Source organism: Scleropages formosus, chromosome 19 (genome assembly GCF_900964775.1).
Source record: "Scleropages formosus chromosome 19, fSclFor1.1, whole genome shotgun sequence".
Lineage (NCBI taxonomy): Eukaryota > Metazoa > Chordata > Actinopteri > Osteoglossiformes > Osteoglossidae > Scleropages > Scleropages formosus.
Window position 1 is genome coordinate 6146386 of NC_041824.1, and position 21796 is coordinate 6168181.

General features: G+C 44.1%; 1 protein-coding gene across 1 annotated transcript; it reads right to left on the minus strand.

Moving 5' to 3' along the window:
* Positions 1 to 395: 395 nt before the first annotated feature.
* On the minus strand, positions 396 to 21078 carry trpc1 (transient receptor potential cation channel, subfamily C, member 1). Its single transcript, XM_018741368.2, has 13 exons — positions 20549 to 21078; positions 18500 to 18654; positions 17293 to 17394; positions 16396 to 16598; positions 15820 to 15951; positions 14004 to 14199; positions 10958 to 11294; positions 7695 to 7834; positions 7175 to 7324; positions 4403 to 4587; positions 4118 to 4319; positions 1373 to 1567; positions 396 to 853 (listed from the first exon to the last, which is right to left on the minus strand). Exons 1-13 carry the CDS (start codon positions 20712 to 20714, stop codon positions 626 to 628), a joined length of 2391 nt encoding a protein of 796 aa, XP_018596884.1. The 5' UTR covers positions 20715 to 21078; the 3' UTR covers positions 396 to 625.
* Positions 21079 to 21796: the final 718 nt, after the last annotated feature.

Sequence of the window (21796 nt, forward strand, 5' to 3'; positions counted from 1 at the left end):
CAAACCCAGGTCATTCATGTAGATGGCAGCAGCTCCAACCACTATGCCACCTGCTGACATCACTTCGTTGTTTAGCTGACAATTTTATCCAGTAATATTATTTTGTGTAATTTCTTCCCTGCTTTCCTTTCTTCAAAAATATAGACTGTATGTAGAAATATAAAGAGAAGTGAGTGAGTGAGTTGTCAGTTTATCGATTTATACACATGGGTATGTTATTGGAATGACTTGAGGTTAAGTATCTCACCCAAAGGTACAACAGCAGCGCTGCGATAAAATTCATGAAGTTATTTACTTGAACCTACAAATTTTGGGTTTCAAAACTGAGCCCTTCACTGGTATATTACCTGCAACCCACTTTTTCACACACTTCCCAAAGCAGAAACATGTGATTCTTTTTTGTTGCAAATATTTATTTGACTTTTGTTGTAAAGAACAGCACTTTTAGAAAACAAGACTTAATGGGAGCATATTTGTACAAGGTCTTGAGCATCGGCAAGGGGGATATTTCAATATCATATTTCTGATGAAATTCAAAGTCCTTTTGTGGTATAAAGCAAGGAAGGAGAGCTTCTGAGCATGCTGGGTCACACCTGACTGCAGACGCAGTGGCTGGACAGTGGGTTTAGCTCCTAGGGTAAAACATAGCGTACTTTGAAGTACGGAAGCCCAGGAGGTCCCTCATCTCATTACGGAATTTGGAAAGGTCCTGCCTCAGGTCGTTGAGGTTCTCCACGGTGGCCTGGTCCATACTCTGCATCTTCTGCCGGGTGGAGGTCAGGTAGCGGTGAACCAGGCAGCACATGATCTTTTGGTAGTTTTCATCACGCTTCTGTTTAAGGTTCCTCCACTCCTGGGCACCAAAAAAAAAAGGGTTCCTACACTGACATGCTTTGGGCTCCCAGAGGTCATGCAGAATAACCTTAAAAATATTTCACTGCTGTTTAAATTGCTGAATCAATGCTCTTTTCTTAAACAAGACGGTTTTTTTTTTTTTTTTAAAACGAGTTTGCATGAGAAAAAGATCATCTGGTAAAAAAAAATGTGGTTTCCAGCTGCTTCATATCAGTTACTGAAAAATCGTTTTCTATTTTCTATAGACTGTAAAATACCCTTCTGTGTAAGTTTATGTATATGAAAAATTTCTCTGCATAGCTATTCACTAATTTATGTAGCAGGGTAATTTTCACTCTGTCAGAGTAAGTACCTTTATCAAGGGAACTACAGAAGGAGCAGGGATTTGAATGTGGGTAATTCAACTTCAAAGGCAGTGGCTCTAGCCAGTACGCCACCTGCTGGCCCAGGTTGTAAATGTTTAGTTAATGTTGCAGTAATATGGGGACATAACTGAGACGCAGAAAGGCAGACTCACCTTGAGGCTGTTCTGCCGCTTGACTTTGCCCGTAGAAGTGTGGGAGCAGATCCATTTGCTCAGGCTGGTCACCAAGTAGCACACTGTCTTGGGGGACGGTACGATGTTGAATGGGGGTGGGAGGGTGCACTTGTCATCAAAGTAGCTTAGCCAGAGCTTGGCCCGCGCGAACTTCCACTCCTTGTCCTCGTGGTTCTGCGAGGTGTCGAGAGGATGGATTACAAGCTCCGCCCAAACACCGTGTAACGCTGCCATCGGACTACTGTACAGCAAAACACCGAAGGTTTTCACATTTCCATACAATGCTACTCTTCTTTAAGTTGATTAAAATGCCACTCCTCATTTTTGAGACTTCTGCCATCCTATTGCTAAGGTCTTCTCAGCAGCTGGTCCACTGACCACATTACCCAATAGCCGGTCACAGATGTATGTGACCAAAATACACACACACACACACACATTTTCAGAACTGCTTGTCCCATACGGGGTCACGGGGAACCGGAGCCTACCCGGCAACACAGGGCGTCGTGACCAAAATACTCACAGCTATTCATTGTACTTTATAAACTAATCTTCTGATGTTTTACTGAGGCAATCACCTTGTCGTTGGCACCATGGAATTATTAATTTTTCGATCATTAGCAGCATGTGTTTTCTTTTATTCCCCTTAATGAATGAACTGTAAAGTTTTGTTGTGATGACTGTTGGTAAAAATGCAGTATGTAAACAGGTAAATTTTAGATTAAAAAAACATTTACTTTCATATGCATTTTAATTCACTGCAGCTGTCTGACCTTTGGCCCACAGTAGCATTGTCTTTACACATTGGATATATCTTTGTCCTGACAGCGATGCGCCAGAGTTAACCGCAACAAATCAAAAATTGGCACAAAATCCATGAACAATCATAAATGAAAAAGACAAAAGTCTTGATTTAACTGTCTGCCAAAATTCTGAAGACAGAAACACTATATAGACAAGCCAAACATGGTGAAAGGTGTATGAGCTGCACCCTTAACTCATGTAGCAGGGTCCTGTACAGTGAAAAACTGCTACAGCAGCTTATAAAACATAGTTTTTTCATGCAAATGGCTTACTAGTCATTGTAACTGAATATTTTCCCAGTAATGTGGTAATGTCACATTCACAATAAATATTTTATCCAGTAACTACAACTACTGTTTCATTCTGCAAAGTATGCAGTGCTGTGAAAAAGTATTTGCCCCCTCCCTGATTTTTTTTTTTTTTTTTGCATATTTGTCACGAATGATTTAGATCATCAAAAAAAAAGTTTAATATTACACAAAGATAACCCGAGTAAATACAAAATGCAGTTTTTAAATGATGATTTCATTTATTAAGGGAAAAAAGCGCTGTCCAAACCTACCTGGCCCTATGTGGAAAAAGTAATTGCCCCCCCCAAAATATTCTGTGGACTGATGAGACAAAAGTTGAACTTTTTGGAAGGTGTGCGGCCCATTACATCTGGCGTAAAACTAACACAGCATTTTATAAAAAGAACATTATACCAACAGCCAAACATGGTGGTGGTACTGTGATGGTCTGGGGCTGCTTTGCAGCTTCAGGACCTGGACGACTTGCCATAATTGATGGAACCATGAATTCTGCGCTCTACCAGAAAATCCTGAAGGAGAATGTCCAGCCATCAGTTCATGACCTCAAGCTGAAGCACACTTGGGTTATGCAGCAGGACAATGATCCGAAACACACCAGCAAGTCCACCTCTGAATGGCTCAAAAAAAAACAAAATTAAGCTTTCGGAGTGGCCTAGTCGAAGTCTGGACTTAAATCCGATTGAGATGCTGTGGCATGACCTTACACGGGCCGTTCATGCTCGAAAACCCTCCAGTGTGGCTGAATTAAAACAATTCTGCAAAGAACAGTGGGCCAAAATTCCTCCAAAGCGATGTGAAAGATTCATTGCCCGTTATCGCAAACGCTTGATTGCAGTTGTTGCCGCCAAGGGTGGCACAACCAGTTATTAGGTTTAGGGGGCAATTACTTTTTCACACAGGGCCAGGTAGGTTTGGACAGCTTTTTTCCCCTTAATAAATGAAATCATCATTTAAGAACTGCATTTTGTATTTACTTGGATTATCTTTGTGTAATATTAAAATTTGTTTGATGATCGCAATCATTCAACTGTGACAAAAATGAAAAAATAAAAATCAGGGAGGGGGCAAATACTTTTTCACAGCACTGTAATATGCATCTGGGGGAAAAAAAGATAATTAGTGCATAAACTTCCTGTCATATCGAGCCTCAACCAATCACAGCAATTATTATGGTAAACCTAACTCTCAGCTAAAACAGCAGATTCAAAGTAAACTTTTTATAAATTACACTGTATAAACATGAAAATATCACCTCAATTATTTAAATCACATAAACAGTGTTTATAACATGAATACCCTGATGTTATCGTAAAGCAGTTCCCTAGCGGTTTCAGTCGACCAACGTAACACTGATGGCTCAAAAAGTATTCACTCTCCTGCACAGTTCATGGTACCATAATAAATTGGATAGTGGCAGAACTGTATAATTTTTGGTTGCAAATATTGTAAAATATGCTGGTGTACTCATTGTCATGAATAAAAAACATACCCTTTATTTTGGTTGGACTACCGGTGTGACTTCAGGGAAGGAATGCATTCATTAGGCAAAGTATTGCTGTAAATTGCTGACTATAAAATGGTGTATAAAATGATTTCATCTGCCACTCACAGCAATCTGTCGGAAGCTCTTGTGCAGCATTGCCACTAGAAGCTTGGTGAGGACGATGACCACCACGATGTTGTAGGTGCCCACTATGAGCGCGCCCACAAAGGAGCGCAGCTCCTCCGTGTAGCTGATCCTTGTGACGAAGAGTGGCACGTGGGCCAAGGAGAAGATATACCAGAAGAGGGCATAGCATGTGCCCATGAACCTGGAGATAAAAGCATGGAATGGAATCCTGCAGACTCCCGTGGACACCAGGTTCACTGGAGACAGAAACCGAGCTCTACATACGTGTGGAAGGTCTCATTGCTCTGCTGCTGGCAGAAAATCCCCTCACAGTCCTTCTCAATGCTCTGGACAGGGTCCTTCTCCTCTTTTCCATAGAGCTGTGTGAGCCCAATGGTGAAGGAGATGAGCACCAGCAGGAAAAGGCCCAAGAACTTGCCAAACTCCTGCAGCATCTGACCCATGGAGATCTAAGAACAAATCAAACCATCAGAGTCAGTCAGACTGTAAGCTGTCTTGGTTATAAGGACTTTAGGAAGACGCGTCTGCAGAGACCGCAAATATATACGTTACAGTATAATCAGAGTAAACTACTGCACAGCATTGCTACCTTTAAATGGAAGGAACCTCTTCAGAATTAACAGGTGGTCTAGAGACACTAGGTAATGAGTAGACAACAAATAAATATGCACGCAAACTGTAATATTAAGTGCATCCATGCTGTATATAAAAGTACCTCTAATTTTGCTAATTTAATGATTTTAGGTGTCATATTTTTAATTCAGGAACAGATTATATTTCCTTCTGTAAAAATTGGTTGTAACTCAACCCGCCAGCATCAGGAATTTGCATAACGGGGTGATCTTGTGGAACAAATGAATCCCTTTATGTGAGGAATGGGTGCATCTACTTACAATCCAGACAAAATTCTGTATTGAGGTAATATTATTTTGTTTCAATTTCTTGCCTCTGCTCCTTTCTTCACAAAATAGACTGTATGTCGCAATATAAACAGAATATATATACACACAGTCTATAACCACTGGTTCTGAGTGGAGTCGCGGCGAACTGGAGCCTAACTTGGCAACACAGGGTGTAAGGCTGGAGGGGGAGGGGACACAACCAGGGCGGGACGCCAGTCCACCGCAAGGCACCCCAAACAGGACTCGAGCCCCAGACCCACCAGAGAGTGGGACCCGACCAAACCCGCTACGCCATATATATATATATACGTATAATGAAATGTCACATATCGAGAACACTTAGGAAAGACACACAGAGAGCTGTACGTGTCCCTGGCTCAGACTCCCGGTGGAAATAGTGGCTAAGCTGACGTGGGTCTGGACAAGGAGCCTGTTTTGGACTCGTTGGACACAGCGCTATAAATCGCACGCTGGGACTGTGTCTATGACTTGGCCTCTGTTTACGGAAGAACCCCGGAGGCACTCCGCCACGGCACAGGCACCGCTGTGAAGATACAGGGTGGGCTGTGTGGGCCACTGAAAGCAGGGATTTACCTTCTTCATCCCTGGGAAGATGGACCGAGGGACCGGTGACCACCGCCCGTGTTTGTGTTGGAACACATCAGCCCTGCTTTCAGAAAAATATATTTGTGATTGTTACCTATTTCTAGCAGTCTGACGCAGCTCTGCCTGAGTGTGGGTCCACTTTGTTTTTGTTTATTGGCCTATTGCGTTGTGTTTGCGTCTGTATATTTAGCCGAGACTTTTCTCCAACTCGGGGTAAACAAAAGTGCTTCAGTATATGAGCCTGGCCAACGACGTACTTAGATTCCACGTATCATCTTTATTTACGCTTACATTTACTCATTCAGGGGACGCTTTTCTCCAAAGTGAAGTACAGCTCAATTGGCATTTAGTGGCAGTCATGGGTCTCAGTAAGACGGTTTGCTGCCTGCTTCCTCTACAATCGTGTCCTGGTTACAAAGCCCTGATGCCGACTGCAGAAGAGCCCGGTGATTCTGTCTCGCTCTTTTCGCACAATCCATGATGTCGTGGGTTATAGATCCCATCTGCTCAATTCCTGCATTTGGAAAGACAGAACCTTTGCTCTTCCTATTACCCCCAACGGGGAAGGTCCGCAAGATGTCGAAAGGGCATGTTCTCCATAGAGGGCTGGCGGTCAAGCTTTGGCAACCCTTCACTTTTCTGTCTAAATAAAGGTACATATATGTATGACAAATATATTTTTATTTTAAATATTCTAAATGCTGACACATTTTATTATATTATATATTACATTTATTATAGTATTTACTATTCAGCTTTTACTGATTTCTATTAGTGACTAGCGGCAGAAGTGACATTGCAGTTAGAAACAAATCAAATTACAAAGAGACTTCTGGTCCCAGTTGTGTTTGTAAGTTGAGGATCAAAGAGATATTTTATGTTATACTATAATTTTGAACATGTTTGTCCTGCCTCTGCAATTATTAGTGCTCCTGATATGTGATTTGTTCTTTTTTGTTATAATAAAAGGTAGACACAACCTGATTAAATAAAACAATGTCGATATTCTGCTCCTGGACACGGACTCCCACGGGTCCGTTCCCAATCAAGGCTTCGACCCTCAACTACTACGCCGGCACTCAGCTTCTTGTAGCGAGCACCTCCACGAGCCACATCCTTACCTTCTGTCCTCCCGTTTCTAGCTTAGGTTCCAGTTTCACTCCAATACACTCTGTGTTTGGTTGCAGCCCCAATCTGCCTTCACGTAAATCCATGACTTTGGTTTTATTTCCATCACTTTAGTGTTCCTTCATGATGAGGTGACTTTTTTGGGGATGTTGGAAAAAATTCTCCCACAAGAGTAATATAAATAATATATTTGGCTTCTATAAAATTTAACTCTTACTATTGACATAACTGACATAGATATTAAATATATTCTATAACTTAATATTTTATAATACATTTAATAAAATGTGATAATTTAATATATTGAATAATACTTAATTTTTAAAATATATTACATTTTTCCCATGTGGCAACAGGTGGAAACAGGCAAGGGCAACAATGCTGGAGCAGAGCACGCTACCTGCAAGGGCCCAAGGATCGAGCTAGTGGTGTACATAAAGAAGAGACGCAGGTAACTCAGCACGTTGGCGAAGGCAAACAGCCCCTCCGCCACCAGGATGGGATGGAATGCGTCCCAGTTCTTCCTCTCAGTATCCTCCACGTTTTTGAACTGAAATCAGAGCTCAGTGGGTCAATGGACGAAAAGAACACTTGTGCCACTGCTTCAGCTATATAGTGTATGATCAACATATCAAAATAATATGCATTAGTTATACAGCGTGACTGAAAAAGAATTGAACACTATCAAAAATTTATTACTCACTAAGTAAGTACTGTATATAGTAATAATAATCGTTTTATAGTATTAATAATACCAATAATGGATCTTTCTCAAAATTCAAGGGAAAATATAAAAGATACTGTGCTGAGAGAAAAAGACCTGCGGATTTACTTTAGGAAAAAGACGTTTGTGCAATACTTTGCTGCTGCTATGCAAGGGAGACATCAGGTGTACAGAATGGACCTGGCTCTGTACTCACCTTGCTGTGAGCCACCACTTTCAGCGTGAAAGTGGCCAGGTACAGGGAGTTCATGACGAAACTGAGCTGATTGCGGGACTCCTCCAGGAAGTCCTCCAGCCCCTCGTACCACAGGCGCTTGATGTCCGACCACACCATTCCTTGGGAAGAGAGGCACAGCTGTCTCAGCACAGCAAACGAACACGGCATTCTCATCAGCAACGACCCATCTCGCTACTAGATCACCATAAAATGCTTAGACCATCACAGTCACTGAGGCATCGATGAGCAGGACCTCTTGGATCTGTCCAGCCACCTTTTTACATTTATTGTCAGCAACTTACGGCTGTTAAGTCCATCAATAACACAATGTAACAGAAATTTTACGATTTTTTTTTTTTGCATTTTTCATTCATATATTAGGAGATTCTTTTCTCCAAAGCAACTTCCAATGAAATCTATGTAGTGTTATCAGCCCACACACCTTATTCACCAACATGACTTACACTACTAGATGTTTACAATGGGTCACTCATCCATACATCAGAAGATGAACACACTCCCCCTGTCACTCAGACACGCACTACGGGTGACCCTCAACAGCACGTCTTTGGAAGGAAACCCACACAGGCATGTGGAGAACATGCAAACTCCACACAGACTGAGCAGGGATCAAACCTACATCCTCTCGCACCACAGAGGACCTGTGAGGCAGCAGCACTACTCCATGCCACCATGCCGCCAAGGAACCAGAACATTCTAGAAAATACTAAACGTTACAGAAAGCATCAGATCCTAAAAAGTACTGGAATATTCGGTGCTTGGAACTCAGTGCCAAAATTCGCCAAAAAATTTGCTGATTTCAAGAATGTGGAATATTTTTCAAAAAACGAACAGGAAAAGTATGTGTGTCTTTGATTTTTGAAAAATGTTGTGTATGCATATACTGCAGCATCCAAACCCATGCTGAGAACAGAACCTCGCCCTACCCCAATCCTAAACTCCAACAGCTTCCCCACTCACTGCCCTCCCTCCATAAGTGCAGCACACCCTCCTCCCTTCTCAGTGAATGAGCTGTGGGATCTCTCAACACTAAGAACAAAAGTCATAACTGTATCCCCAATGGTCTCAGCGGGGCCTCCTCCATGTATGTATAGCTCATAGTAGCTCATAATTACACTATTTTCAAAAAGTGAAATATATTGTGTACATAATGAGAGGCTTTTGGCTCCTGGGGTTAAACTGAATTAAATAAAAAAAATGAAATTGAGAGAACACTATGAAGGACTTATAGCGATCGATACAGATCAACTATATTCTCACTAAGAACTGCGTGTAGAATAGATTTCTCAGACTTCCTACATTAAAGCAGAGGACTGAAGATTCATATCGATCTTTCTGTTCTTTAAACACACTTGCTGCCTTCAGACTGACATCCGCCCACAGACCAAACACACAGCGATGGAATGACATCGAGCTAAAATATTTAGAAACTGCAGAAGTGTTTGTTTCATTGTCCTCTAGTCCCTCCAGTGTGAAACTTGTATTGAAGGAAATGTCACGCAGTCCACATGATCACCAGGCCAATCTAATTATTCAATAAAATTAGACGCACACGTAAATATGCATAAAATGCTCACATTTCCAAACCACAAGGCTTTAGCAAATTAATAGAAGTCTCTGATTCCCGAAAGTCAGATCTACATTTAACAGCCAATCATTTACTATGTACTGAAGGTAAAAGAAAGGAATACTCATGTTAAGTAGGACATAAATTCTATGAATTTTACTATGAGACATTACTGTGGGAAGCATTCACTTCAATTTGTTATTAGACAATATTTCAGCTCCTACTTAAGTACAGAGTTGAGGGCTGAATTTTCAAGTTCTAGGAGGTATGTGCCTAAAACCCAGGCATATTAATATGAAAAAAATCCTAATTTCCCTGTGATAGAAGCATCAATTAAGAAATAAACCTGCTTGGCCTCTCTCTTTATGATGATACACAGGAAACTACGCAACAAATAGGGTGATTTCGCAACAGGAATTACCCATTGTGAAAATATCAAATTGCCGTTATTTCTTCTGGAAAAACTACAATCAATGCTCAACTGAAAAACGTTAACCTAAATGAAAAAATAACTTAAACGGCATCGTTATATGCACCAATGATAACAACAGGGCGCACAAAACCTTCGACTCCAACACTAGTAAGCCAATAATTGCGTTCGACTCTGACTCCACGACTCCGACTCCGCAGCACTGCCCAAAAGTTGCATATTATTATGGGGGTCGACTTATCCGGTGAATGTAGCCCTAAACCTATGTTACACCTCTAATTTTTGGGGGTCGATTTATATGCCACATCGACTTACATGCCAGCAAATACGGTACATTTAGCCGGAGTCTGTACATTTTTACCAACTGAGATTCCAGTAACCCAATAACTGCTTCTGACTCCGACTCCACAGCACTGGATAACACCAACGTATTATATACTCTTTGAAAAACTACTGAATCCCAATAAAAGCAGTCTGTATGATTTATATAAAGGATGATATTTGTATGTTAATACAATTTATTTCTCAAAGTTTCTATTCAATCTGCAATTTTAGTTGGGCTTATAGAGTTGGGTTTACCGTAATTAGCAGGACGTACATACTGTACAGTTAGTGAATTAGTTTCCTTACGTTAGAAGCGCGGTGTCCGTGTGCACTGCAGAGTGAAACACAGAGTAGGCAGCAAATGAATCATGTATTGTTCTTTGAGACGTAAGTCACTTTGGAGAAACGTGTCGGCTAAACGAATAAATGTAAATGTAAATGTAAATGAAACCCCTGCGGTGAAAATTACCTGTGAAAATATGCTGTTGTCCTGGATCATAAGCCATTCAATGAAACAGTGCTACATCCAGGGCTTGACACTAACACCCGCCCACCTGCCAAATACGGTTAGAAAACGGCGATGGCGGGTAACTCCATCACCACTACCAGCCACTTTGGTGGGTGACGTTTTGGTGGCGTGAAAAAAAAATTAAGTTCACAAAACTCTCCCTGGATGATCAAATCAAGTCAACGATTTGATCAAGTCAATATCAATTTTGGTTAGTGAAAATGCTGAGCGGCTAGTGACTTCGGAAACTCACTAGCCACGGTGGCCGGTGAGCCAAAAAGTCAATGTCAAGCCCTGGGTACGTCCGTCAATGTACGTGCGTTTCCATAAGATGCCGGAGAAGCTTTTCACTGTACAGGATGCTGTTACGTGAGGGTAGGGTGGGGTCTCACCAAATATCCATAGGATGAGCAGGTAGTCGATCATCTCCAGGGCGGGGCCCATGGTGTTCTTCTTGCCCTCGTTGTAGACCAGCGAGTACAGGTTGAGCAGCAGCAGGAAGGTGAAGTACGAGGCACTGTGGATTATGAACTTCACGAAGGGAGTGTGGATGATGCGGCCAACCCGCGAGCGAGGCACCAGCAGGTAGCACACGGACAGCGCAGGCCACAGCAGCACGACGCTTAAAACCGTTAAGATCTTCAGGAAGGTGTGTTTGCGCCGGTAGCTCGCCGTCTCCCCGAACCACACCGTGTTGAGGAACTGCTGGCAGTTGGACTGGGCCACAAACTGGAGGCAGACAGAGCAGAACAATGGGGGTGAGGAGCGGTACACAGAGACACGCACAGTTCATTGGAGTCATACCCTAAAAATTCGACCTAATGAGGTGTTTCATAGAGGGGCATGGTGGTGCAGCGGGTTCAGCTGGTGGCTGCTGTGTGGTGGGTCTGGGGCTTGAGTCCTGCTTGGGGTGCCCTGTGACGGACTGGCGTCTCGCCCTGGGTGTGTCCCCTCCCCCCTTGGCCCTGCGTCCCGTGTTGCCAGGGAAGGCTTCGGTGTGCCATAACCCTGCTTGGGATAAGTGGTTATTGACAATGGATGGATGGATGGATGGATGGATGAAGGTGTTTAACTTAACACCCATACTTCAGCTTACAAGGCATTTCTTTTCTTTTACATGAACTGAACTTGGATTTTCCACCTCCCAGCAGCTGAGCGCCGAGAGACCAGAATGACCACATGGTTTACTTATCAGTCGGCGCGTTTTGCATTAAGTTCACCTCTGAGCACTTGCAGTTACTAAAACTAAATTGAAAATATTCCCATTGTTTTTATTGATTGTTTTTGTCTTTATGCTGGTCTTTGATTTTTTGCATTAAAGTTTGAATTAATACATGAACACTGATTTTCACATGTGTGTTGAGCAGGTTTTTAATATAGCTCTTTCAGACTTCAATTATGGAATCCAGCCCAGATGCTTCGAGTGTAAGGCTGCAGCTCTAACCACCACCCCACCTGCTAGTCAGTCAGTGTAAACAATAAGTATCATAGTATCTTATGTTTGTGAGTTGGTATGAAAGAGCTGAATGAGTACAAAACTCCAAAGCAACTTACAATGTCAAGGTACTTATTGTTTTGCCCATTTATATAGCTGAGTAATTTTACTGGAGGAATTTAAGGTAAGTAAGTAGGATCTGACGCTTTCTGGAATGTTTAGTATTTTCTAGAATGTTCTGGCTCCTTGCTGGCACGGTGGCACAGTAAATAGTGCTGTTGGCTCACAGCATCTGGGTGGCATGAGAGGACATGGGTTTGATCCCCACTCAGTCTGTGGGGAGTTTGCATGTTCTCCCTGTGTCTGTGTGGGTTTCCTCTAGGTGCTCTGGTTTCTTCCCACAGTCCAAAAACATGTTGTTCAGGTTCACCCATAGTGTGTGAGTGACAGAGTGTGTGTTCCACTGATGTATGGATGAGTGACCCATTGTAAGTAGTGTATCTAGCAGTGTAAGTTACCATGCTGAATAAGGTGTGTGGGCTGATAACACTACATAGAGCCAGTTGGAAGCTGCTTTGGAGAAAAGTGTCTGCTAAAATGGGGGTGCGGTGGTGCAGTGGGTTGGACTGCAGTCCTGCTCTCCGGTGGGTCTGGGGTTCAAGTCCTGCTTGGGGTGCCTTGCGATGGACTGGCATCCCATCCTGGGTGTGTCCCCTCCCCTTCCGGTCCTACGCCCTCTGTTACCGGGTAGGCTCCGTGACCCCGTATGGGACAAGCGGTTCTGAAAGTGTGTGTGTGTGTGTCTGCTAAAATGTAAATGTAAATGTAAGTATTTTGCTCATGGGTTTCCCAACCAGACTGGGGGGGATAGAACCTGCAACCTTCTGGTCTGAAGGGAGGAGGTCTAATCACTATGCTACCAGCTGTCCTGTCTAAGATTAAAGAGTAATTAATGAAGGGAAACTGCGCTGCCGTATTACTATAACTAACATTACCTACTGAAATAACTGTCCACTTTAATGGGATTGGTGATAGTTTATCATTAATGGATGTTGATTTTGGGGGTCAAGAAGGAATAGAAAATTTTCCCATTTAAATTAATAGTAATTACACATTTGACTTTGGACAGTTCATCCTGTGAGGGTTTTTTTTAACAAATTACCCTCATTAAGTCACGGGAAGACTGTACTGAACTTCACCCTGGCTCACCGTAGGGTTCGCATTAATATCATCATGATTTGGCTTCGGCTGCTCGAGTGCCTTCCAGCTGTGGACTTTCAAGCCATAACTTCATTTGTCATTTTATGCAACACAACATCACTGCTAATGAATCTAAACCTGGTCAAAGTCATAAAGTAAACATCCTCAACTGCAATCATAAATGTTTATGATGGTGATAAGGTAAAAAGAGAACAGAAGGAGTATGTTTAGCTGCACAGACAAATGGCAGAAATTAAGACCAGTAAAACCTGCACTTGAAGCACAATGTTGTAAATATCCTTTAAATTCAGCTGCACATCAAGGACCACAAGTCTTTTTTTTATTGCTCTCTTGGCACAAAGATAGAAGGACTACGTTTTCCGCACTTGCTTTCGCAGGTCCAGGACATTCACTATGGATAATAAAAATTCCCATTAAGCATATGTGAGATTTAAATCACCTCCACTGTCAGCAAACGTGTCACTGTCCACAATTTCAGCAAACGTGAGATTTACCATACTGCTTAAATGATCACTGCACCATAGCGTCAGCTTCAATAGCAATTATTGTACCAGCAGGTGGGGTGGTGGTTAGGGTTGCAGCCTTACACTTGAAGGATCGGGGCCAGATTCCATAATTGTGCTCCAAAAGACTGAATTAAAAAGCAGCAGAACTAAGAGAGGTTCACTGGAGTTCAGTCTGTGCAGAAAAGCTGATCTTGGTTTAGGTGTTTTTTACAGGGACACGCTGGCTTTTGCGGTTCTGCCAGTGAGTCCAGTGTTTTCATTCTTTGTGCTCCTCACCTCTTTCTGGTTGTACTTAATGGCCAGTTTGAGACGGCTAAGATTCATGCGTTCTTCCAGCAGCCCCCTCTTGTCCACGTGGTCCTCGCTGGATGTGTGGTTGAGGATGACCTCCAGCTCCCGCGAGTTGCGTGCCTGGGCCAGCAGGTCCTTGGCGAACATCTTGCACTGCTTGGCCAGCTCCTCATAGTCGGTTCTGTGCAATCGCAAAAACGGCTCCGTAAAAATCTTGCACGGGCCGGAGCACGCGCTTAGACCCGAGAAGAAAGCATGTTTCGTGGTTTTGCATACATCTCGGTTTTTGCATGTATGACAACTCTGTGTGGTTTGTAGACACTTCCATTTCTAGATTCACACTGTATTACGCAGAAATAAAGGAAGTACAGTTCTCCCCTGCCTTATGAAGGCAGCATGTTCCCAAAAAAAAACCTTCGTAAAGAGAATTCTCATATACTGAAGGTGTAATTACCGTTAGTTTTCATGGTAAAATTTCGAATGCGTTCCCCAGCCCCAAAATTGACACCTGTCTAACTGTGCTCATTGAGCCGTTCTGTAGCTGTAACATATCATGCAAACGCTCACAAAATATACGTACATACGATACTCAATGTTTATGTATTAATTCAGCATTTAATGCAAAAAACTGTATAAAACAGCGTTAGCGAGAAAAGAAATCAATGAAAACAATGCTAATGAACTCACACTCAGTGGACAAGTGGACATGGTTTGGACAGTTCAGATGGATGATGATCCATAATTACTGACATTATAACAGGTGGAACTAGTCGACAAGCGCTGATGGAGAATGGGGGGGGGTGTAGCGGGTTTGGCCGGGGCCTGCTCTGCGGTGGGTCTGGGGCTCAAGCTCTGCTCGGGGTGCCCTGCGGTGTCCCGTCCTGGGTGTGTCCCCCCCCCGAGCCTTGTGTCCCGTGTTAGGTTCTGGCTTGTCGTGACACCGCTCGGAACAAGCGGTTTCAGTCAGTGTGTGTGTGTGTGTGTGTGTGTGTGTGTTTTTTTTTTTTTTAGGAAGGATAAGACATAAAAGGCTTTAATTCAGAAACACCAAGCAAGTTCTGGAAAGTATATATCAGAAAGGCAGACAAGCAGGATTACCATCGGGTTTTATCAGTTTTGTAAAACACTAGATAAACAGTCTCAACAAGAGTTACTTTGTCCTGTAAAAATGTTCTGTATACTCATCCAAAATGCAAGCATTTGATTTATAAGAAATTGATGCTACAAATAGTTGCATTTAACACTTCAATTTACAGAAAATTTTTTCATATTTAAGAGGACCGAATTTGGATGTTGCTTGTTTACCAACAGCTGAGTGGCATAAGACCAGAGGCCCCATGAGCTCTACTTCTCAGTTACAGCTGTAGTCATTCTGCCAATTTCTCTTCCTCCATCACACACACACACACAAGGTCTACAACTGCTTGTCCCGGGTGGAGCCCAACCCCGCAATGAGGGCACGGGACACACACCCTGGACGGGATGCCAGTCCGTTGCAAGGCACCCCAAGCGGGACTCAAACCCCAGACCCACCAGAGAACAGGACCCACCCAAACCTGTTGTGCCGCTGCGCCACCACGTTCCCCCTTCCTAAAAAACCTAATGGAAAATATTGTCCATGTATTCAGAATTGATATCTTCAGTTGACAGAGATTCAAGAAGCTCCTCTGTAAGGTTGTGGATTATATATTGCTGTAGTTTTAAGAGTCTTGTGAAGAGTCACCTGGAAATGAGCAGTTCATCTCAACTCAAAACAATCCCCCGTGCACCTCAACCACCTGTTCACGCTTCCATCCCCTACCTGAACTCCACCTCTACCAGGCTGAGCTCTTTTAAGTCAGCACTCAGCTCAAATGCCCTCAGGATGGGGTCTTCTTCTGTCAGCATGATCAAGGATGGGCTGGCAAGGCAGCGGTAGATGTCAAGGCGGAACCTGAAGATTGAGAAGCAAGGGGGTTGGGGGAAGAGTAGAACTGAGTTTAGAGCCATGGTATCCTGTTACCATGGACACTATCACTGACTTGGGATTAATAGATGTCCAGACATAGGAATGATGGATGGTATTGGGGGGATGGGGTGGAAGGCTAATTCTGAGTACTAAGCAATGACTCATAGGGTCTGAACACATCTTAATCTGAACAAGACTCAGCATGAGGGTGACACCAACCGTACCCATTCCTTCATAAGACACCTGGTACAACCAACTGTCGTACTGCAAAAGTGAAGAGGGGAACCTGTGGATTCCTGATCTCATTAGAAGTAATCTGGGAACTGAACCCAACCCTAAATCAATAACTGAGTGCAGCGCTCAATAACTGAATAAATCAGCCACACGGAAAAAGCCATGTAAGGTGCGCCACGGAACAGGTGGCCATGCCTTGAGTGTCGCAGGCTGTCTTTCTTGTTCTTGGCGTTGCACAGGGTACACTCGCAGCCCACCGCGTGTGGCCGTGGCAGCGAGACATCCTGCTTCAGGAGCATTGTCAAGATCTCGTAGTTGTTACGGTGCGCAGCCAGAATCACCGGCACCACATCCATGGTCGTGGAGTATTCAGGGTTCTGGATGCGCTGCATCAGTTTCTGGGTGTGAACACAGAGGTAAAAGTGTCACAATGTCACAGTCACAATGTACAATTGAATCTTATATTGCAAAATGTTGTCTTGGTTCAACGGATGCAGGTTACCTTAAAGTGCCGATGATTAATGAGGCTTCAGTAGGAGAGCGCACCTTTAGCTATGGCACCAAAACTTGCCAGATGTCAGTAATGCTCGGTTAGTTTCAGCCTTTAAATCCAGGCTTAACGCTCATCTGTTTGCTTTGACGTATCTATCATAACCGATGTAATTTGCTGTATCTGTATGTGACACCTGTTTTACGTATCTCTATCTGTTGTCTTTGAGTATAAAACTCTCGGCTCTCGTTATGTCATCAGTTGCTAACCTTTTCTTTTTTGATGAGTATCGTTTCCCCTCTGACGGGACCAGCCATGATACCAGCACTCCATACTGATGGAAGCTGATGACTAGGGGTCATGGTGGACAGACTAGCATATCTTAATCTGAACATCAACTCATAAACTTGGCTTCTAGTGACTGTAGTAATGTTCATAAATAGCTTTACGAGTTTGCTTTAAGTCGTTTTTTATGCAGAATGCCCAGGAGGCATGGGCAGCCATTGGCACTTGGACAAGTACATAATCACATTACTCAGTGAAGGATGAGTAATCCTATAGATTCTGTCTTTAAAACAGTAATGTGCGTGGCTCGGACTTACTGCGATGGATGGCTTTGAGGACCTGCGGGGCCGGTGATTCAGCAAGATGTCCACAGCACCCACTACCTCGGAGTCAATGGCCACCAGCAGGGCGTCAGTGGACTGTGCAAAAGCAAAGTGGAACAAGTATTAGCTACGCAGTAAAGGAGCACTGAAAGGGCCTCCAAGAGGGCAGCAGGTGGCACAGAAATTAGAGTTACCACCTTTGGTTTTGCAGGACCCAGATTTGAATCTCATCTTTTGATGTAGCTCCTTTGCTCAAAGTACTTGGCCTAAATTGATACAGCAGAAAAATTACACATCAGTTGACTAAATAATGTGAATTTATTTAATGTAAGCAAATGGACTTCACCATGCATGTGGTACAAGGGGTCACTTCTCAGTGTTGGTACTGTGGTTAGAACTGCTGCCTTCTGTTTTAAGGACATGAGTTTGAGTCCCTGCTCCTGTTTTAGTACCCTTGACTGATACAGTAAAAATTACATTGCTGTGTAAATAAATCATTCAAAATCATGTTGGAGGAAAGTATTAGATAATTAATGTAAATGTCTAAGGCCAGCAGGTGGCGTAGTGGTTAGAGCCACCACCTTTAAAATTAAAGTACCCTGGTTCTAATCTCACCTCCTGCTGTAGTGCACTTAAGCATGGTGCTTATTCTGAACTGATATAGTAAAAATAACCCAACTGTATAAACAGGCAAATGAGTGTAAGCCGCTCTAGAGAAAAGTGTCGGCTACATAAGAAAACGTAGAAGGAGAACACAGGCAGGATAAGCAGACTCATTGAGAACAATGTTTCTGTCACTGGCTGAGATCACCAGAATGAACTGACAATCTCATTCTATCATTTAATAAGGAAAATAAATCAGTGCATTTTATTTATAATATTTCAGCAGTTTGCCACAAGGATTTCTTTCAGCAGGAGCTCTCCAATGACAGCCGATTAGCAACGCGTCTTATTGATCATATTGTCCCCAAAAGATATTTAACTTTTTTTGGGAATGCAGAGTTAAAGACCTGAGAAAGATGATAGAAAGGGTAAAGTTCAGGAGGGAAATCTCTGGTTGTCCAGTGTCCGGCGCCACACAAAAACACCACCATACTTCTACCTTGTAAGGCTTCATGTGAGGCTTCACAGTCCAGCTGACATGCTGCCACCAACCCCCCCCCTCGACCCCCGGAGGGGGGCGCAGCTGTGTTTACAGTACCTGACAGCCGTGCTCCAGAAGCAGCTGCAGGATGTCCAGGTTCTCGTTCTCGATGGCGATGGTGACCGCGTCTCGGCCCAGCACGTCCACGCAGTTGATGTTCAGCTCGCCGCGGCTCTTCTCCTCCAGCAGCTTCTTCACCATGTAGTAATCGCCTACACACACGCGCGCGCGCACAGATGCACACAGGGAAGTGCGCGCACACGGCAACCGCCATGAAAAAAGTGGGCCGGTGACCCGGTAGTGGCCTTCTTTTCCATGGCGACCGCAACAATAACATTTCCCAGCAAGGCCAAGAGTGTGTAGGGACACACCTTTAGGGTGCCTTTATATGGTAACAGCTGCTGCTTCCATGCCTTCACTTTTACAGTTAAAGGCCACTGTAAATTTTCAGAGCTTGTACCTTGTCATTTTCTGTGCTCATAAAAAACAAAAGGCTACACTATTTACATTTAAAATTTATTTATTTAGCAGACACTTTTCTCCAAAGCGACTTCCAGCGAACTCTGTGTAGTGTTATCAGCCCACACACCTTATTCACCGTGGTGACTTACACTGCTGGATACACTACTTACACTGGGTCACTCATCCATACATCAGTGGAACACACTCTCTCTGTCACTCACACACTATGGGGGAACCTGAACAGCATGTCTTTGGAGTGTGGGAGGAAACCAGAGCACCCAAAGACTTACACTGCTGGATACACTACTTACACTGGGTCACTCATTCATACACCATTATAATCCACTATTTTAACCAAATCCCCTCCTCATATTCGTAACTCTTCGTATTTCCCGCGTTTCGCTTTCCACCTGCCCGTGTAATGTTACATTTTATTTCCATGATATAAAAATATACAACACTGGAGAAATATTGTAACAAAATTTCCGGTGAGTGATCACATATTCGGGGTTCAGTTTCAGAGGCCAAAGGAGAAATGTGCAAAAAATAATATTGTTGGACAAGAAGGTCTTTTAATCACTTCATTATCTGTCTCAGAACATTATCTTACATAACCTGACCAGATGGTAACAGTAAAATGCATAAACTGACCTGAAATGGCTGGACAGATAGATAGATAGATAGATAGATAGATAGATAGATAGATAGATAGATAGATAGAATATGAAATATGACTGCATGTGAATAACTTACCCCGTGGGCTACACCACATATACAAAGCAGCTGTATGCAGGAATTTGGCCCCCAAAGGTAAACTTATACACTAAAAGGTAGTGACTTGTGCTATGTTATTTTCAAATATTTAATGTCCCGTTTACGTGTATGCACACCATAAAAGGGAACATATTTCAGAAATCGTCTGCTAAACTGTGCAGTTTCCCCGGAAGCAGAAATAGTCCTGCAAACCATCAGTAAATTTACTTGGTAAAATTAGGGACATGAGCATCATCCAGAAGCAGCACAGCGGTGGCTCTCGGGGCCTGGGCTGCGCGTGCGGGCGTAGGTTCGAATCCGGCTCAGTCTCTGTTCAGTCTGTGTGTACTCGCTGCGTTTGGGTGGGCTGGTGACTGTAAATGGCCCTTTGTGTGTGTGCGTGTGTGTGTGCGGCCACCTGGAGTTAGCCATGAACCATGTCCCATCCAGGGTGTACCTTAACTATGCTGCGCCCTATGTTTCCCAGATTGACGCTGGACCATTTCGACCCTGACCGAGACAAACAGTTATCGATAGTGAGGGAGCATCAGAATAACTTGTACTTAAATTGAATAAATGCAATTACTTTATTTATTGCAGCTGAAACATGTGTTTTAAATATTCCCATTTATTTAGTTGGATTTCATTCATGTGCTGCATTTGCTGCGTGTTTATATGTCCTGGTCCCCCTGAGCATGGGGATGGGGGACAGCGGGATGGGGATGGGGGACAGGGGGATGGAGACAGGAGGATGGGGATGGGGGACAGGGGGATGGAGACGGGGGATGGGGATGGGAAGGGGACAGAGGGACAGGATGGGGACGGGGGATGGGGGACACAGGGACAGGATGGGAATGGGGAACAGGGGACACCTGCGTGCGCCCGCCTCACCTTTCTCGCAGGCCAGCAGGAAGAGCTTCTCGTCCAGCGTGGTCTCCTCCTTCACCTCGCGCACGTCCTTCAGCGCCAGGTGTTTGTCCGGGGAGGACGCGTCCGTACCCTGGTACAGAGCGGCCATTACGACGGACAGCGAGTACGGCAGCACACTGATGTGCATCCCACCGGCGCGGCTCCGCGGCGGGGACGCGCGCTCCGCAGCGCGCCCTTACACATATATATACCGTATATATATATGTGTGTGTGTGCGCGCGCGCGTTGTTTAAAATTATGTCCTGAAAAAAGTCAAAGCGCCATCATCATCGCTCATCCGTGCCTCCGATTCACTGAAGAGCGGCTTCTGTCACGGGGACGCCGTGCGCGAGCGCGCTCTCTCTCTCTCTCTCTCGCTCTCTCTCTCTCTCCGATCTGTCTCTCTCACACACACATTAAATCACATACACGCACTGATATAACCCGTATTCCCAGCGCTCTTCTTGTCACCGCTGGACTCGACGGACGCGGTCCTGATGATTGGCCGTGATGATAATGATGATGATGATGATGATGATGCCGCCGATGCCGAGGCGCTCTGCGCGTGCGCGGCCCTCCACCTGCGCGCGTTGCGCGGCCCCGCGGACGCTGGCGCTCAGCTCCGAGGGCGTTGCGTAACCGAAGCGGCTTCCATAAATACAATGAAATCCTCCAAAATCGTCCCCCACGCGCCGCTTCCGCGCGCATCTTCCGCAGCAGTCGGATTAAAATCGGTGCTTCATCGTCTGAGTGCTTTGACAGATCAATAACTATGTACATAATTTTCAGTCAATAATGCTACAGTCTCCTTTGCAGCTAAACGCAGTATAGATATATATGAAAAGAGAGACATATTCAACAGTGCAGGACTCTGTACTTGTCTTATATTGTACACACACACACACACACATTTTCAGAACCGCTTGTCCCATACGGGGTCACGGGGAACCGGAGCCTACCCGGTAACACAGGGCGTAAGGCCGGAGGGGGAGGGGACACACCCAGGACGGGACGCCAGCCCGTCGCAAAGCACCCCAAGCGGGACTCGAACCCCAGACCCCCCGGAGAGCAGGACTGTGGTTCAACCCACTGCGACACCGCACCCCCTATTATATTGTACATTTTATTTCAATATTTCATGAAAAATATGGCTTACTTTTAATTTAAAAAATGTATACATCTTTGACGAAAGCCTGGTTACTTTATTAGACTCAAAAGCATCAAAATATA

Coding starts and splice junctions, on each gene's coding strand:
- trpc1 (XM_018741368.2), bottom strand. CDS start 20,714: ATGCACATCAGTGTGCTGCCGTACTCGCTGTCCGTCGTAATGGCCGCT. Junction 7,835..10,957: donor GCTCATCCTATGGATATTTG/GTGAGACCCCAC, acceptor TCTCTTCCCAAG/GAATGGTGTGGTCGGACATC. Junction 7,325..7,694: donor AAGTGGTGGCTCACAGCAAG/GTGAGTACAGAG, acceptor CTCTGATTTCAG/TTCAAAAACGTGGAGGATAC.